The sequence below is a fragment of the Danio rerio genome, chromosome 2 (assembly GCF_049306965.1).
Source record: "Danio rerio strain Tuebingen ecotype United States chromosome 2, GRCz12tu, whole genome shotgun sequence".
NCBI lineage: Eukaryota > Metazoa > Chordata > Actinopteri > Cypriniformes > Danionidae > Danio > Danio rerio.
Window position 1 is genome coordinate 36,968,231 of NC_133177.1, and position 23,617 is coordinate 36,991,847.

Genomic DNA, 23,617 nt, shown 5'->3' on the forward strand with positions numbered 1-23,617 from the left:
CGTGTTTATTTTCCCCAAAAAGCTTCAGGACTGAATTTATTTATCTTACGAAGGCACCGGCACCATGAACAAATGCCTTTGAAACTACTAGTCAAGTAGGTTCAATTTGAGTTGATGTACGCATTTAGTACATGTATACACTCAATTTAAATGTCATAATCTATATATATATATACACACACATGTGTACATTAATATATTCATGTGTACAAAAAATTACAAAATATGCATATTCATACACAGACATTATATAGACTACATTATTTAAAAAATAAAAGTAATAACTATTTTAATATTTAATAATTAAGTTTTCACAATAATTATCATTTCAAAACAGCTTCACAAAAGTTGCACATCATTATATTGCAGTCAAAATCAGAAAAGTTTATTGGGTTGGCAGTATGTAAATGTACTTAACCTGCAGTTATGCAGTATATAGTGTCCTTCCAAAAGAAATAATATTTACATGCAATAATAATACATATTCAGTTAAGTGAATTTGTGTATTTAGTGTTTTGGTTGGCATTATCTAGCAATCCATGTACATTTTTTGTAAACAAATATTCAATTCAGTATTAATATTTTTACTCAAATTTAGTTATTATGTTTATGTGACTCTTAAGCAATATTATTCTATTAATTAAAACATTAATATTTTTTCCCATAGCCATAAATATGAAGTCAGCAACGTGTTATTTTTCACACAACTTGACACAATAAACCTGCAGCATTGTGTTCTGGAAATATCCTTAAGAAAGGAAGTCAAAGTTTGTATTCAGATTGGCAGTGGCTGAGTGTTTTGATGTGGATAAAGGCATGGGGAGACACTAGCCTACAGCTAACATTCAGGACTTGTTTGGCGAATGTTTACAAAGCTTAAAATATTCTTAGCCCCCAAAGTGCTTTGTGACACACTGATGTGTACATGTTGGCATTGTAAGGGTCCGTCAGTCTCAAAAGGAAAAGACCCGCCACCCACAGCCACAGATAAGATTAATTATGATAATGTATTTCTTTGGCCTTTGTCATCGTAATGAATGGCTTGCTTAAAAAACTTTTTTTTCAGCCGTCTTTGTTTGTGGCCCTTTAACAGGGGTATTGTTGGGACAAAACTAGCAGGTGGCAATCTGGAATCAAACCCCTTTGTTTTCTTACGTGTCTCCCTCTCTACTTGTTTAATCCTGCCCTATATATGTATTTCATTTCATTTCACGTATAAAATCCTCATTCAATGCAGAAAATTGTGCACATCCAAGTCCTCCCTCCTTACAGGTGCATGACGCAATCTGCTCACTGCTCCATATCTGATTTAGCTTCAGCTGTTTTTCAATGAGAATCTGCTGATCAGTCTTTGGCTTTTTTTCTTCCAGAAGGAACAGAGCCACCAGTCACAGGGGTGTAACATCGCCAGGGTCAAGCGAGATAAACAAGCTTGGACATTATTTAGCAAGCGTCCCGTGGAGCGTTGTAAAGCAGCCAGTATGTTGATTTCAAAGAGCGCGCAGTCCCTCACATGTCATAGAGGTTATTGGCCTTTACAGGCCACACAGCGTCCATACTGTCTTTGTTCAGCAGTAAGAAAGTACTAATTGTTAAGTGTGTGTGCACTGAAGGTGGGCGTGAGGAGGCTTGTGGGGGATGCAGCGTCTTAAAAGGAGGCGAAAATGAGAGGAAATTTCGTTTGTGCCTCAAGAACACAGAAGACAAATTGAGGAAGTGTTCTGTTAATGTGTAGGGGTCAGCAGAAAACATGCAGGTTTTCTGCCACTTGGGTGGCCGGCGAGGCTCTCAGCGCCTCCAGCATGCTTAAGGCCTTCAGGCCAGCATCTCTGCACCTCCTCCTCCCCCCCACAGCGCCACACACAAGCATTCATACAGTCCCTCCACCGGCCCTGCCGTGTGGTCAGTCGGGTCACCCGCTCTCGGGGTTCAGGGATACTGGCTACACTGTCCTGCTGAAGATTGCTGGACGTAACAAATGACATATTTATATCCACGTCTCTGTGATTTACGATAACACACAAGTAGCACTGGGTTACAGCCTTTACTGTAATACTACCTAAAACCGTTCACATCGGCGTCTTCATTTACAGACGAGCTTGTATTTAAATGGCTCCAATGGAAACTTCAATGTATTTTCATTTTCTGAGAGGCTTCACCTTGCATAAGACACCCACTAATTGTCAATCAGTGTTACCATTTTTCTTTCATATGGACAAAGTTGACAGGCATATTTAGATCACGAATTGCTTGATGACATATTAAAATATGTTCGTATTAATATTGATTAAATGTCATTTCTCATTTTTATACTTGTGTCCTTCTACTATTCGCTAGATTTTATACATTTCTCAACCAGTTGTTTTTAATTTAGAGCATGGAATTCTCAATAATGTTTGTTAACACTTTATTTTGATGGTCCATTTGAGTATTGGTTGACTGTCTGCTTAATATCTGCTGATACTGCTCCTTCAGCTGACATTTAACTGACTATAAGAAAGTACATGTCAACTTACACTAACCCTAACCCCAACCCAACAGTCTACTTATAATCTGATGAGAATAAGTTGGCATTTAGATGCAATGTAGCTTAAATTCAACAAACGGACCATCAAATTAAAGTGTGACCTAACAAAAAACGTATAACAAATATGGAAAAAACCCAACAGTTAAAAAGTGATTTGAAAAAATCAACGCATTGTTGGATTTTTCCATATTTAATCCATATTTTGATTATGACAACCCCACATTTTTAATAACTAATTTATTTTGTTTTTGCCAAGACGAGTATTTTGCAACATATTAATATTCAGCTTAAAATGCCATTTAATGGGTCAACTAGGTTAATTAAGTGAAGTTTATTCATAAACTAATTTCGAGAGGATCACGTGCTTATGATTGACACGGCTGGCCCCGAGTCAAGCTAATGTACGAACCACCAATCAGACTATTCCTAACCAAGTATAAATAACCAAACACCTTACCTTTAGTCATCTTCGTCTTGAAGAATCCCCCCCTTCCACCCCTTCGCCTCCTCTTTTGTCTACAGGGCAGCACGGCGGCCAAGTGGCTAGCACTGGGGCCTCACAGCAAAATGCCTCCGGTTCGGGCATCTACCCAAACGGTCAGCATTTTCGTGTGGAGTTCATGTTCTCCCCGTGCTTGCGTGGGTTTTCCCCAGGTCCTCCGGTTTCCTCCCACACTCCCAAAAACATGACACTTAAGTAAATTGACTAAACCAAATTAGCACCAAATTCTATTCAATTCTGTCAGCAACGCATCACCTTAGCAGCCCTCACGCAGCAGGAGGGGGGGGGGGGTTCTCGAGATCTACCCGAGCTCAAACTCCCCTCTCGCCCTGCAATGGGAGGGAGCCCCGGGCACGAGGCTCTCATGAGCTTGGGGCTCTCTCCCGGGACAGCATGCCAAACTAGCTTATTACCAATCATCAGCTAAGTGTGAACTCTTGAAACACATGATTGGACAACAGTTGTTCGCCTGTAGCCAATTGATAAATGAATCTCTTAAGTGGGCTAATAATCATAATGCATGTACATGAACTCTTGGCTCTTGAGAATACCTGTTGAATCCTCATGGTGTGATTGAGTCAGTTTGGCACATCTTATACGAGCAGGCCCTGAAAAGCGGCCTGGAAGCTTCACAGAGACAGCGAGGTGGGCCTGATATATGATCTGTCAGCTGACATCTGATCCCAGGCCCAGGAAAACACAAGCATCTGTCACATTTGGCCCAAAGGGTGGGGAATGACACTGAACACAACTCCAAACCAACACAGCCATGGGGACTCCAGCTCCAGGAGGCTTTGTCTAAATATACAAACCTTTGAAAAACATCTCCTGAGCCAGGTCTGCTGGTCCGAGACCGGACACTGCAGCGAGAGGCCAAAGGCCAGCACATCTGATTAGTTATCACACTGACTAAATGGATGACACATGTTTCCTATTAGGAGACGACAGCCATTGAGAGGAGATGCAGGGCATTTGGGGATTTTAATACTACTTAAAGAATTAGTTCAGCCCAAACATACTAGCATCATTTGTCCTAACAAACACAAAAGAATTTGTTCATCTTCTTAAATCTTATCAAATCTGAGAGATTTTTGAAAACTGGCAGCCATTGACTTCAGTAGTATGTCAGTGTGTAGCAGTATCCAACATGCTTCATATTATCTCCTGCTGTCAACAACAAATAGATTTGGAAGGAGGGGAGGGTAAAGCATTGGTCGCAGATTGCCTAATAAAATTTGTAATACTTTACATTAAGCTTGTATTCGTTAGTGTTATTGAATGCATTTACTAACATGAACAAACAATGAACAATACATTTATTACAGTATTTGTTCATGTTAATGTTACATCATGAAAATATAGTAGTTCATTGTTAGTTCATGTTCACTCACGCTGTATTAGCTATTGTTATTATTTATTGTATTAGCTTCGCCCTAATCCACTATTCAGTCTGCCAATTGTTTTATACATTGGATGCCCTTGCAGACACAACCCAGCACTGAGTACAACCCTCAGTGTTGGGAAACACCAACACACTCTCTCATTCACAAACTACAAGCAATTGAGTTTATTCAGTTCACCTTTAGTGCATGTCTTTAGACTGTGGCCAAAGCAAGGAGTCAAACCAGTGACCTTCTTGCTGGGAGGTGACTGTACTAACCACTTAGCCACCATGCTGCCTCAGTTCAAAATTATATATATATATATTTTTTATTTTTGTATATATATATATAAATAAATTTGAATTTAGCAATAATTTAATGGGAATGTATTAGTACAGATCTGTACAGATATCAGTAGCTATTAATGTGACACTGCAGCAAAAATGATAATGCATCAAAATAATATTTCAAATTAAGGTTGCTAGTACTAAATAACGCCTTGTTTATCATCAAAACATCATTGGCATGATGGAATCAAATTGTAATTCAAAGCCTAAAATGCTTAAAACTAATACATTTTGGTAGTCATCATAGAACAGATGACGGTAAAGAGATCAATGTCAGTGAAAGTCCAAAAATATTCATTCATTCATTTATTTTTCTTTCGGTTTAGTGTCAATTTCAGAAGAGTGAACCGCCAATTATTCCAGCAAATGTTTTATGCAGTGGATGCCCATCCAGTTGCAACCCAGTATTGGGAAACACCCATACACACTCATTCACACACAAACATTACGGACAATTTAGTTTTTTCAATTTACCTATAGTACATGTCTTTAGACTGTGGGGCAAACCGGAGCACCCTGAGGAAAACCTTGCAAACACGGGGAGAACATGCAAACTCCACACAGAAATGCCAACTGGTCTAGTCGGGACTCAAAACCAGCGACCTTATTGCTGTGAGGCGACGGTGCTAACCACTGAGCCACCGTGCTGCCACAATCTAAAAATAATAAAATATATTTGTTTTTTGTTTTTACTTTGTTGGCCTCTGTGGACCTATGTGTAATTAAAAGAAGATTATATAGCAATGTTAAGAAATAGTGGAAAAGAGAGTCATAGTTTTACATTCACATAAAAATATCAACAAACAAGGTTAACAGCAGTCAAATTTTGTTTGCAAATTTGCAATTGCTTGATGCAACAGAACCAATTAGGCTAATTTTTGCATGTCATACATGCCGTTGCAGATCCTCTGCAAGAACCAATGAGAAATGTTTTTTGTCTGTTAAACAGGTATGGCTGAGCTCCAGTTCATTTTCCTTGATAAATGTTTATATGTGCACTAAGGCTGCACAAAAAAGGAAAAAACTGACATTTTAATATTTAGTTTTTCAGCGATATGTAGTTGAAGTCAGATTGATTTGCCCCCCTTTGATTTTCTTTTCTTTTTAAATATTTTCCAAATGCTGTTTATCAGAGCAAGGACATTTTCACAATTAGTCTGATAATATTTTTCTTCAGGAGATGTCTTATTCGTTTTATTTTGGCTAGAACAAAAGCAGTTTTGAATTTTTTATAAAACATTTTAAGGTCAAAATTATTAGCCCCTTTAAGCTATTTTATTTCAACAAAACAAACCACTGTTATACACCAACTTGTCTAATTACTCTAACCTGCCTAGTTAACCCACTTAACCTAGTTAAGCCTTTAAATGTCAATTTAAGCTGTTAAGAAGTGTCTTGAAAAACATCTAGTAAATATTATGGACTGCCATCATGGCAAAGATAAACTGAATCAGTTATTAGAAATGAGTTATTGAAACTATTATGTTTAGAAATGTGTTGGAAAAAATGTTCTCTCCGTTAAACAGATATTGGGGAAAAAAATAAACAGGGGGGCTAATAATTCAGGGGGGCTAATAATTCTGACTTTAACTGTATATGCTGCAATATGAATATAATTTCACAATATGACTAAAGTAACTGTTCTTAAAGAATTCATAATTTTACATTGTAAGGGGAGTGCATCTGAATAAAATATCCCAAAAATTTAATAAATTAAAGCACAGATGAAAACACCAGAAAAAAGATTAAAACTAAATAAGCAGTGCTTTCTGGTTTTTGATGGAATCTAACAATACTGAAGTACAGAAATTCAATGATCAAGTGTAAATTTGCACTGTATAGTCTTCATTTGATAAATAAAAACAATGGGGTATATGCACACAGACTTTTAATTTCAGCCAGCCAGCCTCAGCACCTCCAGTGAACTCTTTCCATTAAAAAAAAGACAAGTTTAAGGTCTGATTTCTTTAAACATAAGTGATCTTCACTGCCTGATTGATACAAAGTGGGTCTAAGACCGAACTAGAAGTACTGCATACAATTCCATTTCCCCCATCACGTCATTAAAATTTGACAGTTTATTTTACCTCAGTATTTTTCAAGGGAGTTTCTGTGCTCGCCTGCTGATCCTGACGGCACTAGCAGTTACAAAGTCTTTCATCTCGTTTTGCGATTCAACAACTAAATGAATGCTTAAGTCTATTTAACGTAATGTATTGTAATTACATTACAATACTCATGCTGTAAATGGAGCCTTATGAAATTGAAAATAGTCATATTAAGCTTTCACTGGAAGTTTATCATTGGCTAAAAATCACTAGCTGTGCATATACCCCATTAATATTTGTTAAAGCGGTAAACTTTATAATTTCTTGTTCCCAAATGGTTTAAATCTTACAGTCTCAGGCCTTGAAAAACACATCATAGTAAAAATCGATCACACTATATATTATAACTGTGATTTTTTATTTAATTTAAATTACAACTCAACATTGCAGATCCTTTGACATGACTATTGAAGATACGCACATTGCTATATTGATGCTGAAACGATATACTGTGCAGCCCTAATGTGCACAACATTTAAACTAAATTAAACCAAAACAAACCTAAATTAAATTGTGACTCTTCAGAAGATATTCCAGCCTGATCTCACGAGAAAACGTAAGTATTTTACGTTTTGCTAGTTTTGTGGCTACAAAATTGTACGATTTTAAAAAGGAGGCATGGTACCTAACCCCACTCCTAAACCCAACCGTCATTGGGGGATGAGCAAATCGTACTTAATGGTACGAATTAGATCGGACAAATTAGCCACTAAATGAAAAAGTTACGAATTGCCGTGAGATTGTGTTGGATATTCGTAGGATTTCATCTCCTTATGAACATTTTTAAGCATCAAAAATTTGCTTCAAAAAAAATTTGGGTAAAGAGACTTTCAACCAAGGCACACACACAAAATCTCTCAGATTTGATTAACAAGTATCTTAATTTGTGTTCTAAAAATCAACAAAAGTCTTAGGGGATTGAAATGACGGGAAACTGAATAAAAGATGACAATTAACAACACTAAAACATGTGCAGCACATCACAGCACCAAACAATCTCACAGACGTTATGTTTCTCCAGGGAACAGTCTATCTTAAAAACATTACTAATCCATTAGGAATAAAAGAATCTCCACAACCACCGCAGTTCCCAGTCAGATCAAATCTGCCAAAAGTCTAATAAAGAGAAAAGGGAGGACGAACAGAACGCTGACAGCCTCATAAATACTCGGATTATTATTTTAAGGATTTAAAGAGCAAACAAAAAAAAAAAAAGAGAGAGACGTCACAATGCAATATTTTAATATGCCTCAAAAGCAAAGCGCTGCACTAGAAGACACCAAATGTCCAATCATTCCACCGGTGACACTAAACGCCTCGACTTGGCCCTGAAAACAATCAGTCGAAAAGCTATAAATCAGCCAGAATGAGCGCATCTTCCTCAGGCTCTGAATCCATCATCACCACTGAAGCCGGACCTGTAATTTAAGAGATGCTGGAATGCAATAAATCATTGACAGTGAAGAGGAAAATCTTTAGGAAGTGCTCCTTTTAGGCTTTTTTTTTTTTGGTGTGAAGGTCTGCATGTATGGGAGAGGGAAAAAGAAAGACTGTTAGTAGCTGCCGTCTGACTGGGTGGTCCATTTCTTTCAGTGGTTTTGTGTACAAATAAACTTCTCTCCATTGTGGTTATCTGTTCCTTTCAGCAGCAGAGCATGCAGGCGCAGTCACGGTGGTCACGCAGAGGGATGATGGGATAGAATATATCCACTGGACAAACAAGCAAGACACAGATACCCACACAGATCAACACCTGCAACCCAAAGAAAAAAAGGGTTAGCAAATCAGTTTCAATGCAGCTGATAGACTTTATGCATATAAGAGAATGATAATGGAGAAGTACAATGGAGCCTTTTCAAAAGATGAGTTTAATGGTCATTAGCATCTTAAATCCTTAACAGTTTTCAATATTTTGGTTAAAAGAAAAAAAAAAAAACGGATGAACATTTATGTATTATGTCTTTGCATCAAATTACAACAAAACTAATTACCGTTTGTGTGCAGATATTTGATATGCAGATTGTATGAGGGCAGGACAGTAAATTTGACATTTTTCTCTCTTCTGACTGCCGTTATCAGTCTCGCACAATTGTTTTCCTTTTTTAAAAAGCCATTGTGGAGTTTTTCTTATATTATTTCAGCAAATATGATTGTAAAAAAAAATTTTTTACTCTCCCATGCATTGCACGCTAATTGGGGGGCAGGTAAATAGAGCTGCAAAGATTAACTTTTCGATATTAGGTAAAAAATTCAATCTGTTGGAGACGTCCAATAGATTAATAGGTATCGAAGAAGTCAACAGAGAGAGAGAGAGGGGGGGGGGGTGATCACCAGAATGGGGAAGTCCCAGAGTAAAATTAGAAAATATGATACATCAGTGTTTTGGAATATGGTCTTTACGTTGTTTTCATCAATTTTCATATTATTTGTTTCCATTTTATTTTTACTTGTCTTTTTTATTCCTGTTTATGTAAATCAATTTGAATTGCCACTGCGTATGAAATGTGCTATATAAACAAACTTGCCTTGCCTTAAGTTTATACCCAGCTATGATGACTTTCGCTACTAAGAAGCTTGGACATGTGAAAAGGGTCCATAGTGTGACACTTTACCTTCTAGGGGTGCAACAATAAGATATATGCAGAGAGACTTTTAATTTTCAGTAACTTGGGTCAAACGCTTCCGTTGAACTACATGCCGTTACAAAATCGTCGCATTAAAAGTCTGTTTTCTTAAAATATCAACAATCTCCACTGCCTGATTTATAAGCAATATAAAGTGGGTCTCAGAATGTACTAGAAGCACTGCATTAAATTTCATCTTTCCACGCCATGTTTTTAAAATTTGAAATTTTATTTTACAGTAGTATTTTTAGGAGTTTTTGCACTAACCTGCTGATCCTGGCGTCGCATGCGTGTAAACATCTTTTCATCTAGTTTTACACTTGAACAACTAAATTAATGCTGAAGTCTGTTTAACTGATAATATTTTAATTAACATTGATGCTGTAAATAGAATTCCATAAAATTGAAATAAGTCACATTGACCGTTGGTATGGAAAGAAACACTAGTGCTGCGTCCCAATTCATATACTTATACTAAACCTCAAAACTATGTACTTTTTTGTGAAGAAAAAATATATACTTTTGAGTGTAACAGAAGAGTATGCAAGCTTTGGGACATCCTACTTTCTCGTTAACGGATTATTGTGTTGCTTAGTTATGAGCCCTGTCAATCATTCACACATCATCAACATTTCTTGCATATTTAATTTCCTACCTTATTGAAGAAGAAGCAGCAGGATAATCTGCCATACGTCAGTCTTTCATGCAAATCAAATCAAATCATATTCTTGTCAACATACTACAATTTGGGACATACTAATTCTATTTTTTAATACTATTTAGGATGGAGAGTATGCGAATTAGGGGCGATGCAGTGGCGCAGAGAGTAGTAAAATTGCCTCACAGCAAGAAGGTTGCTGGTTCGAGCCTCGGCTGGGTCTGTTGGCATTTCTGTGTGGAGTTTGCATGTTCTTCCCGTGTTCGCGTGGGTTTCCCTCAGAAGTCCAAAGACATGTGGTATAGGTGAATTGGGTAAGCTAAATTGTCCGTAGTGTATGTGTGTGAATAAGTGTGTATGGATGTTTCCCAGTGATGGGTTGCAGCTGAAAGGGCATCTGCTGTATAAAACATATTCTGGATCAATTGGCGGTTCATTCCGCTGTGGCGACCCCTGATGAATAAAGGGAGTAAGCTGAAAAGAGAATGAATGAATATGCATGCGAATTGAGACGCAGCATAGCTCTGCATATACCCCAAACAGACTTCTCGGGGTTCAGTTTGGTTTTCGGTTTTAGGTCACGGTTTCGGTATATGGTATATAATGTCTTCAGTATAAAAGCACTGTCAACAAAAATAAAAGAAAACTAAAATGAATACAATATAGCACAGATAAACAGTGCTTTTCAGGTTTTCGTGTAGTTTTCAGTTACATAATCTGAAAAATATAATCAAATAACACTGCAGGCTGTATATAATCTTCACTGTTGAAATGAACCTTTATAAAGCTTTACAGATTTTCAGTCAAGAGCACTATAAGCAATTTTATTATCTTTTGTTGTTTGATTAATATTTAAAACACAAACAGCAGGAAAAAACGCAGCGCAATGAGAAATATAAAACCATTTCTCAAATGTTTTGCCTACATTCCAATGCATAAGCAATTGAAGCCGGACAGATGGACATAATTACTGGTCATAACTGAATCTTTCTGTTGTGAAGCACACCAAAAATGTTGGGTTAAACAGTTCCTTCATGTTGTCCCAACACACAATTTTTTTTTTTACTTATTTGAGTAGATTTCAGCTTATTTACGGTAGTTTTAATGGGCAGCAAAAGTCATTTTATGACTGCAAGACTTTTTTTGCACATTGCACCTTCCATTTAGTTGTTCCGATTTTCCCAGGCACCCTTACATCTCTTTAATTTTTCACATAAAAGTGTCTTCTACTTTAGTACTCACTGATGGATTTTTACTCACGGGGAGCCTTGTTTCAGTACATGGACATACATTCTAACATGCACAGAGCCAGATTAGAAAGTAATTAAAGGAATGGGGGAAATGCAAAAGACAGTTTTTAAATTATAACACAAAACCAAAACACAATGTCCATATGTGTATTGAACCATGGAGGTCGTACAGAACAGTTTAATATTATACCAAGTATTGCAGCATCCCTAATACCTTGACACTGCCATGATAGAGTGATGATGACAGATGCTTCTTTGAGATATATATCAGCACAGTTTTAGTGTAATTGAGTAACTTCACTAATAAAAAAATGGCCATGATTTGAGCTGTCTTTTGTATATACGTTGAATAATAAGCATTGTTGAATAAATTGAAATTACTTTTCTTCACAGCTTTGTTATATTTTGCTTTGGGAAAGTTCCCACCAAAGACACCTTATGTTTAATTGGTCATTTAGTTACTCAGTAAGTAATTTATTAACTGAACTCAATACTGCTTTAACTTCTTGTCAATTAATGTGTCAAATCAGAAACAATAGGAATGAAACTCTGTAAAGTCTTTTAGTTTTTTTTTAAAAATTGAATATGCTTAAGAAGTATTAATTGTATGTATTAAAACATGAGATGTTTTAAATGACCCAACATTTTATACATAACATATATAAATAGTTCATTAATCATGTTTGATTGTATTAAGCTGAAAAAATATTTTTATTCTGCAAAAAAAGATTTGTATAAGAAAAAAATAGGCTTCTCTGCAATGATTTATACAGAATTGTTGAATTTATTTGTATTTAAGGCTAGTTCATTATACATAACTAAAATTAAATTACTTAAATACCAAAATTAATCCATTACTTCACTTTTTCAATGGAAAATTAATTAAATTAAAGTAACAAGTTTATAACTAATTACAGCCAACACTGATAATGACATTCCCAGAGTTATCTGCATGACACTGTATGGTTTCTGCTGACGTTTCTTTGGTTGTTTTTAGTTTCTCATTAGTAATGTATACATTAGTGTTTCACATAATATCTAATGCTGATAAACAATGTTTGTAACATTACTTTGGTGTTGTGGGTCCTCGTGATGGTGTTTAGTTGTGCGAGTGCCTCTATATTAGTGTTTCTCCATTTGAGAAAAAAGTTCAAGTTGAGCTTTGATTTATGATGACTGTGTATGTCTGTGCATCATAAAAGGTCAATTTGTAAATGTTAATACTTCAAAACATTTGTGCATTAAAATTTGTGTAAATTCATGAAATATGGTCGGTACAATATTTTTAAAAGCAAAATTCTGCCAACCACAGCTGCCAGTTTTATACCGTACATTTTACAGATTTATAACAGTTTATTGCACTTTTATTTGCTTATATTTTAATGTATTTATTTACTTTAAGTTTGTTTGTGTGGCAACAAGCACATTAATAAATAAATTAATACTGATAATCACATTAATAATAATAACAATATTAAAGTTGTAATTTATAATATTAATGTCAATATAAATGGTAAATATGAACAATATTATTAAAGTTAGTTATATAATTAAGTTATTTATTAATACAAATTTAATTTATTATTATTATCATCATTTTGTTAATCAAATTAATAATAAAATAATAACATTTAAGTTTCAGTTTATTATATTAATATCAATATTGAAAATTGTTAATAGCATTTTAATTATAATAAAAAGTGACTCAGTGGTTAGCACTGCTGCCACACAGCAAGAAGGTCACTAGTTCGAGTCCTGGCTGAGCCAGTTGGGATTTCAGTGTGGAGTTTGCATGTTCTCCCAGTGTTGGCTTGGGTTTCCTCTGGGTGCTTCAGTTTCCCGCACAGTCCAAAGATATGCGCTATAGGTGAATGAACTAAATTGGCCAGTACTGGGTTAATAATAAGTATTATTATTTATTGCATTTATTATTATCTTTCAAAATATGATATAACATATGAATTATAATAGTTATAATATTAACAACAGTATTAATGTGTTAACAATTGCAATTTAATAACCATTTTTAAAACAAATAATTAAATAAAAAATAAATAATGTAAAATATTACAAAGATATTAAACAAATTGTAAAAATAGCTACAATATTTGCATTTATTTGAACATTTTTTAAAATAGTGAACAAAGTGGAGATGCTTTTAGTAAGCGACTGCACTTATCAATGAGGTGGAGGGGGAAAAAACAACAACAACAGAAGTCTTGAGATAAATAAATCCATTTTAATTCGGACACATAAAAGAATGGAGGGTGTTGAAGCGGGGGGAGGCAGGTTGTGTTCGTCTTCAGGCCTGTTCTGGATCTCCAGCAGGGTTCTAGATTTCCATGAGCTGGTCAGATCCTACGATGACCTCATTGGTTCTTTCAGCTGAGGAGAGAGAACAGAACTGTCAGAACGAGCCTCAGAGATGCTGCCAAGACATAAAGGCAGGGCATATCAAGTAGCCCCTCCTCTTTTAAATGTCCTGTTAAATTAAAAAAGTTTTTTGATGTTAGAATCAGTCTGTTAGTTTGAAGATATCTATAAGCTAACGTGCTCACAAATTTGCGTTTAGAAATTATGAAACTGATATAAACATCTAAACCTTGCAGTTTGTCATTTTCACCTAAATGGATCAACAATTTTTTTAATCAAATCCTGACCAATCAAATGCTCTCTAGTATCTGACATGACCCGCCCCATTTAAGACACTTTTATTTATTTGCTTTTCATTTGATGTGCTTGAGTTCAACCACTCTCATTGGCAGAGCTGTGCTAACAACAAAACACTGTTGGCTGTTTTTTAAAGGGGAGGAGCTATTTATGTCCCACCCCCTCTTCATTTTTCAATTAAGATCTACGTCAAACCTAGAATAAAAAAAAAATCTTGCTTGATCTAAAGCACATCAGACTAATCATGACAGTCACAGTCTATAATAAATAGTAATGTTGAGTCTGATTGTTTCTCAGCATTAAAGGAAAAGTTCCCCGTATATAAAAATGACTCCTAACTTACTACTGCATAATTTACTCTCAGAATTGTTTTATCTTGGCTCTTTTATGCAGTATAAGGGGGTTGGATAGTGGCTTTTATTTTGAAGCTTACAAACGCACATAAATCCAAAACTAGTCAAACTAACCCATATACCAGCAGGGATTGATGTGTTTTTGTAACAGAAATATTTGTTATTTTGAAATAATAAACTTCAATCACTGGCTTTCGGTGACATTATTGCAATTGACGCATAATCTGAGAAGGATAGACATGTATGAATTGTATTGTAAGCGTGATATACTATAATATTGTGCTGTTATGCCAAGCCAATTACTTTTGCTGTTTGTTATCGTCTTCTGCAGTAAACAAACTGTGCCGTAAGTGATTCCCACAAGACATGTATATTGTCAGAGATAATACAAATTCGCTTTACGTCATTCGCTGTATATGAACACTACCAATCAAAGTTAGGCGTCAGTATGATTTTTAAATGTTTTAAAATAAGCTTCTCCTGCTCACCAAGGCTGCATTTATTTAATCAAAAATACAAAAACAAATTGTAAAATTGTAAAAAGTTATTGCACTATAAAATAACTGTTCAAAATTAGTTTATAATTTAATTTAATAATTTATTCCAGTGATTTTAAAGATGAATTTTCAGCTTCATTACTCCAGTCTTCAGAGTCAAATGATCCTTCAGAAGTCTTATATTAATACTTAATTAATTATTATTGTTATTATTATTATTACTATTATCAACAATAATAGTAATAAAAGCAAAAATTACTGGGGTAATAATTTTATTTAATTTATTACATAAAATGAATTAAAAAATAACAAATAAAATAAAAACTGACCCCAAACTTTTGACCAGTAAGGTATACATAATCTACACATGTAACATGCATTCGGTTGCCATCAGAAGTGATTGGAGTTTATAACTTAAAAAAACAGAAATATTTATGTAACAAAAACACATCGATCTGCTTCATAAGATATGCGTTAACCCCCTGTCAGCTACAGGTTAGTTTTATGATAGATTTTTGCACTTTTGAAAGCTGCAAAATAAAAGCCACTATCCAACACAACCACCTTCATAACCCCTTTTTTTTATAACCCCAAGTTAAAATCCACAAGTTTTTTTGTACCTGAGACCCTCTTTTCCCCCCGGAAAATATTGTAAGGCCCCCCTTCACATTTAATGACATTATCGCTCATAAGTTTCCAGTAGGTATGATAAAAAAGTACATTTCAAACAAACTATGTTTATTACTATATCTAGATATGTTTATGCACAAATAATAGCCTAACGTAAAACATAAAAGCAAAACATCAGTAGGCTGTTGTCTGCAAATGTCTTCTTAATTTGGATGGCCTCATGCATTCGTTAGCAAGAACTTTGGTGCAGATAATGCACTGTGGCTGAGTCAGGGACTCTTTGCTTGGAGAAAAAAAGAATAAAATAACAGTTCAGGTAACTATCTTGGTATTTCCTGCATTTCGTGTTTCCAGTATTGCTAGCACTGTGACCCGAAGTGTTTGGAGCTTCCTCACCTGGGTCCAGTATGCTTGGGTCATTACTATTAGCTGCTGAAGGCGAATAGGTGAGGTTTTTCGTGAAGGACGAATTACAAATTTGTCCATTTTTTGGTCAGCCAGGGAATAAAATGATCTAAGGCAACACGATCGTTCTCCTAATTGTCCACTGCAAAATGTCTTTTTTTAATACGATGTGACCCTCCATAGAGGCCCTCCTCTAGGGGAACCGCTGCTTTAAGACATACATGTTAGGGCTTTTCACACTTTTCTCAACACCGGTTTATCATGGTTTAAAACACTGCTTAAGACACGTTTCACACCTGTAATTTGACTGGTGTTAGCATTACATTTTACTCAAGGTTTTGAAACCCTGCTCGGCACAAATGCGGTGTTGTTAGCATTGAGATGCTTAGTTTGTTCAGTGTCAAACAAAGCAGTGTTTGCTTGTTGTTGCTGGATACTTGGCAACAGACGGCCAATCAGAAATGTCCATAAGAGGAAACGTGCATCATGTAAACAGCAGTCGGTGAGAGAAAAGTACCAAATATAAAAAGATAGAAAAGTGTGTAAACTGGAGTGATCACAGAAAAAAATGGTTACTGCAAAACCTTTGCAAACAATTAATGTGTTGAATTTAAACAAACTAATTAAATTAAACAATGTTCAACTTAACTTGTTCGTTTAAATTCAGCCCAAATTAATTATTTACAACTTCTAAACGTAAATACATTTTGTAAATCCAAGGAATCATCTTTAAATATATTTTTTTCAGTCCAGGATATGACATATGTACTTATCCCAGCCTTTGTTTCACAGCCTTTGCTGTGAGCCTTAAAACAGCTCTAGATCTATGCGGAGACATTTTTAGAACTGACAGGAAGGTTTGAAAATGCTAGTAAAAGTAGTGGAGTAACAGTAAAAATGTTGTCAACCGTTCATCAAATCAGCATGGGTGACTGATAAGTAAGGTAACCTTTGGGAATGTACAGTGAGAAACATTGTGAGACCACCGATTATTTGTCAGCCCCAGATGTAGCATGAGCAGTATGTTATTACAGATAACCCAGGATTCTGTTTATCTGGGGTTTTGTATAACCCTGAGCTAACAATTTCAAGTGCGAAAAGTCCTACTGAAGATAATTTCAGGGGGACTTTAATGTTCAAAACCACTCATACGACAGTATCCAGTGAATCAAAAGACAGCGGGAAAAGAAGTTTATCTGTAGTTTACCTTTGTGGGCCCTTTCCATCACACACTGACAAGCAAACAGTTTACAAACGTGTCAGGCTTATACACACACTGGCTGAGGAAGGATGATATCCTCTTGCCGACTGCGGCTTTTCCAAACTAAACGTTTGAGAGCAAGATTGATGATCCATATAAAGACATATTTTAGTGTGACGGAATCTGCACAAAAGACTGTTTTGGTGTTTTGAGTTTGGAGAAAGACAAATAGAGCGGGTAGCGCCAGAAAGAGAGAGAAAAAGAGCGATCAACACTGAGACAGAAGTGCTGGAACAAGAGCTTCTAAACGGTCTGAGGAAAGGTTCATGTCATGTGCCTCCGCAGCACCTGTAAATCTGCGGCACCTTACAGCTCGGTGGCGAGCGTCATGCAGGCCGGGTGGTCCAGCACAAACAGCCCCGTCTCCAGGGCCCGTGATGCTTTTAGCAGCCATAACCAACACACTCCGTCCCCTGAGGACAGAGATGCTGGAACACTGGAGCTTACAGAGCGAGCGTTCACTGAAGTTTATGAGATGTCTATCACTCCTTTGTGGAAAGCACACACACACACACACACACACACACACACACACACACACACAGACAGACGCAGCAGCAGTAAACAGGCCAGGGACAGAAAGACTAAGAGCGAATAAGAGAAAGACAGTGAGAGTATGTGTGAAGTTGACTATATCAGCAGGACCACCAGGGTTGAAGAGCTGTAAAGTCTGCTATGAGTCGTCGATTCACTCAGCAGCTGTTTAAAACTGTTACAAGTGTACCATTGTGAAGTGGACATATAAACTACAAGTCTACTTAAAAGTGCATATAATACATGTGCTGATTATCACTTATAATAACAGCATCATTTTTTCAGCTATGAATTTGAACAATCCAGTACTGATTTGTTATATATTTTTTAATACAAGCGCATTCAAGAATTAAAATATACAAATGAAAACGGCTGAATCTTATATTAGGGTTGAACGGTTTACCGGTACTACAATAGTAACATGACACTATGGTGACAAAATACTGGTTATTTTAATAAAAAATAGTGGTCGTTTTTAAACAGTAGTATCGCCATTAATGGTTCTACAATAGTTAATGTTGCATGTGGAATGATTTAATCAATCAATCAATGATTTTATTTATTTTATTATTATTATTATTATTATTATTATACCAACAAAAGAGTCACAGTATATCCAAATAAAACAGAGAATGTCTGTACGAATAATACTTTTTCAAAAATAAGTGAATTATTAATTAAATGTACGTATTACAACATATAAAATATAGTATTTCTCAAAATTTGCTTCATTTTATAAATTATGAATTACTATAGTACTGAAATACTACCTCTTATTGTGATACTTCACCTGGTATAGTATTATGACATGAATTTATGGTATCGTATCTTATATGGAAATCTTATATGGAAAGGTCGAGACACTAGCTATGTTTCCATCCATCTATTTTTATGCACATTTTAGATTTTAGGTTGATGGAAACGCCGAAGATGCGCTTCAATTTTGAAAATGTGCATAAAAAACGTATGCACAAAACTGAGTAGGATACACTTTTTTTTAATAAAATAAGAAGCGCATAAACTATGATGAAATTGTGCATTAAAAAAAGTCATGTGATTTTGTTATAAGAGATCACGTGATGATCACAATGTGTTTAAATGGACAAACCAGCAGGCTGAGCACATTTTAAAACATCTGAAATATTGTTTTGGTCAATAACCCTTTCAGTATAGTGTTAGCCTATTATATTATTAATTACCTCCAGAACTAAGGGCATCTGTGCTCCATGTCTCACGTCTTCAAATGCCTTCATTGTGTTTCAGCAAACTTCTGATACACAAGTCATGTATTAAATAAGGAAAAGATTCACGCAGATTCTCCTACCAAAGCAAATGTCGTTTTTACTGTTGATGAGTGGCGCCAGTTAATCGGGAAGTAACGATTTTGTTCTCTTTGACCCGTTGGATGGAAACGCTGCTTTATTCACGTCTTCTTCCCGTTTTGCGCATAAAGTTAATTCACATTTTTGGATGTAAACAGCTACTGAGAAATATTAGCATTGGAAACAAATGAATCCAAATGAAAAATTGTAATCAGCATAAAAGAAATTATTGTATTATTTTAAGTGTGAAAGATTTTTGTTATTTGCAAGAAACAACAAATAAAGATGAAGTTTGTGACTGTGTGGAATCATGGGAGTTGTTATCTTCATAATATCCTATGGGACTCCTGCTGAAATCATGTTCATGGATGAGCTAAAGCAGTGGTCTCAAACTGGAGGGCCGCAGCTCTGCACAGTTTAGCTCCAACTACCTCCAACTCACACCTGCTTAATAGTCTCTAGTAGTCTCAAACACCTTGATTAGTTGCATCAGCTCTGTTTGATTAGGGTTGGAGCCAAACAGAGCTGCAGCCTTCCAGGAATCGAGTTTGAGACCTATGAGCAAAAGTATTCAAAACTTATTATCATGATAGTTTGATGTTATTAGCACGGCGACACAGGACACAGTCCATGCGACTAGTTAAAACTATTTCTCTGGATATGAACATTCTTCTAAAAACGTGAAGTAATTTAAGCACATAAGTCAGCAAAAAAACGTACAGATTGTTTGAATTATAACATCATAAAAGATTTAAATTTAAACAAAAACATTAAACAACATTCTTTAGCAAATACGCATATTAAATGATAAAAATTACAGTTTTTAAAAATCTTAAATAAGTATTAGAGAAGTTTTCCAATAAAAAAATACAACTTTTTTGTGGTGTTTTATGTTTGGCTATTGTGCAGCACCGTGGCTCAGTGGTTAGCATTGTCGCCTCACAGCAAAAAGCCTGCTGGTTTGAGTCCCAACTGGGCCAGTTGGCATTCTGTGTGAAGTTTGCATGTTCTCCCCATGTTGGCGTGGGGTTCCTCCAGGTGCTTCGGTTTGCCTTACAGTCCAAAGATATGTGCTAGGTGAATTAGGTAAACAAAATTGGCTGTAGTGTGTGAGTGCGTGTGTGAATATGAGAGTGTATGGGTGTTTCCCAAAGTTGGGTTGCGGCTGCAAGGGCATCTACTCCATAAAACATACTGGAATAGTTTCCTTCCGCTGTGGTGACTCCTGATAAATAAGCAGGGTTTCTTGCAGGTTTATCAAATCAAATTAAAGACTTTTAAGACCCCTTTAGGACCATTAAGAATGAAATTTTACAGGATTTTTTTATTGGCCCTGTATTATCATGAGGAATATAATAATGTAATATTTATTGAGATGTTTTGTTGGTGATATGATGAAAACATTAAGACCTGTTTAAAAAGGTTTTAAGATCTACAACACAATATTTCACTGAATTTAAGATTTTTAAAGGCCTAAAATTAAGTTTTTTTTTATTTTAGAACATTTTAAGACCCAGGGGAGACCCTGATAAGGATCTAAGGTAAAGGAAAATTAATGTTAGGCGATTGTATTGTACACTTATTGTCCAACATCTATATAATGATCATTATTCAAGCACACTTAAATATATCACTCATTGAATTTATAGTCTCTAATGCCATTTTTATATCCAACTATTAACATCACCCCCTCTATACCACACAAACATCAATCCACCATAACATGAAACCCTCCCTCTCCAAGCATCAGAGCGGATCCTTCAATTCTCTCCCTTAACCTCAAAGCAAAAAAACAGCCTTTTGACTCCACGACACATCAAAAACAAGCAACTGCCTCTTTAATGAACTTCATTTCCCTCTTTGATTTGATCTGAAACTTGCGTGTCTGTGTACAAAGAGCAAGCGTCAACCTCAGGGCTACCGAACGGAAATTTACGGCCGTTATTATAAGCGATGCTTTTTAAATAACAGGTTACATTAACCTCTGCTCTGGGTTTTCCAGGGCTGACTTTGAATCGTGGTTTCTTTCTAACGCTTCAAGCACTGAAAAGGGGAACTACAGGGGGTCTAGCTTGTAATTTGGGATTTCTGGGAGCACTTTAGTAAGCATTTTTTGGAGGTTATGGCCAACTAATGGAGTCCAGTTCGCGAAGTGATGATGGAGGGCCGGGGGATGGAGAAACAGGGTCAGAAACACCCTGTTGTTCAGTCAATTAGACTCTGGACATCTTAAGGCACTGTCATTGATGGAGAGGTTAGAGACCAGGCGCGGACGGACCACCCGGAATACAAGAGCCTGAAGCCACACACACACACACACACATATATATACACACACACACACAAAAAGCCTCTCGCTGATCTGAGACTGTGAGGATTAAGCATATTAAAAAAATAAAGCTCAATTGTACACACAAGCTTAGGGTTTAATACGCTATTAAAACAGATTAAAAACGCACATAGATCACACAAATGAAGAAGGCAGACATGGGCGTGAGAGTGCACACATAAACACCAGCACAAAAGGCTGGATTGAATGGGATCACTGTGTGTGTTTTTGTGTAGTGTAGTGTAATGTTTGGTACCCTCTGGATCGACGCGCTGCCCGCTGCCCACCAGACAGTACTTGATGTCGGCTCCACGTCCAATCACCGCGTGACTGCAGATCACACTGCCCTGGATGTTGCACCTGGAGGATGAGAATAATGTTGCTTTCAATGACTGTACAACAAATGCATAGGAAAGCGTTCAAAAGTTTGGGTTGGCTATAATTGTTTTTTTAATACAAAAAAAGTATTTTCATACTTAGCAAGGCTGCTTTTATATATTATTAAAATTACAGTATTTTTATTTACATAAAAAAATCTAACTTCAAAATTTAAAACACACATACACACACACACGCACACAGTTAAAACTTCTATGCTTGCAACTACAGCCCTGGAGCCGTAGTTAGAAACGCAGTTCCTGGCTGTGTTCTATTCCCACTTATCCCCCCTATGCCCTATCCATTTAAAACATTGGAATTATTTTTTTAAAATAAACATTAGGGTCGTCACTTTTAGGTGTAATTTGCTTTCAAAGTATTTTTACAGTTCAGTTTTAGCGCTCTTCATGTTTACAATTGTGCACCCTTTGCAATGCACTTTGAAAACATTGATGCCATTTGGAACACAGTCGTGGCTCATGGCGAAAGCTATAGGTGACCTATTATTTAAAAGTGGAATTTATGTTATGTCTCGAAAGCTTGTGGAAAAAAAACAAACATAGCATACGTTAATGCTTTTAATTTATATTACATTATTTATTAAGTATCTGTTCTATATATGACACGGGCCTGTTGGTTAGCACATTTCTGCAGTGGTTTAGATGTGTCAAATTGTAAAAGTAGACTTTTCAAAAAAATAAAATAAACAATATCTTCTTAATAATAATAATAATAATAATAATAATAATGGCGACACAGTGGCGCAGTAGGTAGTGCTGTCGCCTCATAGCAAGAACGTCGCTGGTTTGAGCCTCGGCTGAGTCAGTTGGAGTTTCGGTGTGGAGTTTGCATGTTCTGCCTGCGTTCGCGTGGGTTTCCTTCAGGTGCTCCGGTTTCCCCCACAGTCCAAAGACATGTGGTACAGGTGAATTGTGTAGGCTAAACTGTCCGTAGTGTATGAGTGTGAATGACTGTGTATGGTTCTTTCCCAGAGATGGGTTGCGGCTGGAAGGGCCTCCGCCACGTAAAACCTGTGCTGGATAAGTTGGCAGTTCGTTCCGCTGTGGCGACCCCAGATAAATAAAAGGACTTAGCCGAAAAGAAAATGTATAAATGAATAATAATAATACTATTATTATTATTACTTTTAAAGTATGATTTGTTTTTCATTTCATAATAAATAATAAAATTTAATTTCATAATAAATAGCCTCAATTATTTATTTATTTATATATGATATTAGAATACGTGTCAGCCAAGTGATTTTATGTTTTAGAATAGAATATGTAATATTCTCAATAATATTTGTAAACGATGGATCTGCGACAGAGAAACTAGGGGTTTTGGGAAACACTTGCCATTACATCGTTCTTTTGCCAAACGATGCATTGTACTATGATAGTTGAGCCGCGAGTTACGTCGTTGTTTGGGAAACGCACACTTGTTCTGTTATAGTATATTAATTAAATGAGTAAACAACATACTCATTTTCAAGTGATATAAAGCTCCTGGTGACAAATGGGGGAGACCTATTGGTCTGAAGTATAGTGACAAGGATTACAAAATAAAAATGTGCATTGTAGGGCTGCAATGTGATATTTTAAAATGTCACCAAATGATTCTTGTTGCATATGCTTGTTACACTAAATGCCTACTTAGTGTATTTTCTGTAAAATGAGAGTAAAATGAGATAGTCATTGTTCTTTGCTCAGATAAATTAAAAAACAGAACACATTACAAAATACAGGGGGAAAATAGGATATCAAGCAGCAAATACATTTCCTCATTCAAATAAAGTGCATATACAATAACCTCTCAAAGTGCTGATAGGCAACACAAA

General features: G+C 35.9%; 1 protein-coding gene and 1 long non-coding RNA gene across 3 annotated transcripts in view; one reads left to right on the top strand and one right to left on the bottom strand.

The window, feature by feature from the left end:
• LOC141378372 (uncharacterized) overlaps window positions 1-9,399 on the top strand; it is a 48,342-nt gene extending 38,943 nt beyond the window's left edge. The window contains exon 3 of one of the 2 annotated variants that reach the window (XR_012392806.1): window positions 8,513-9,399. This is a non-coding gene — a long non-coding RNA (uncharacterized lncRNA). The remainder of the gene's footprint in view (window positions 1-8,512) is intronic. The other variant, XR_012392807.1, reaches the window with a different exon arrangement.
• Window positions 9,400-13,615: 4,216 nt separating this feature from the next.
• Window positions 13,616-23,617, bottom strand: part of eif2b3 (eukaryotic translation initiation factor 2B, subunit 3 gamma) — a 63,182-nt gene continuing 53,180 nt past the window's right edge. The window contains exons 11-12 of the mRNA NM_201074.2: window positions 21,656-21,759; window positions 13,616-13,783 (exon numbers count right to left, since the gene is read on the bottom strand). Of these exons, the coding sequence (NP_957368.1) occupies window positions 13,731-13,783; window positions 21,656-21,759 (157 nt within the window). The 3' untranslated portion in view covers window positions 13,616-13,730. The remainder of the gene's footprint in view (window positions 13,784-21,655; window positions 21,760-23,617) is intronic.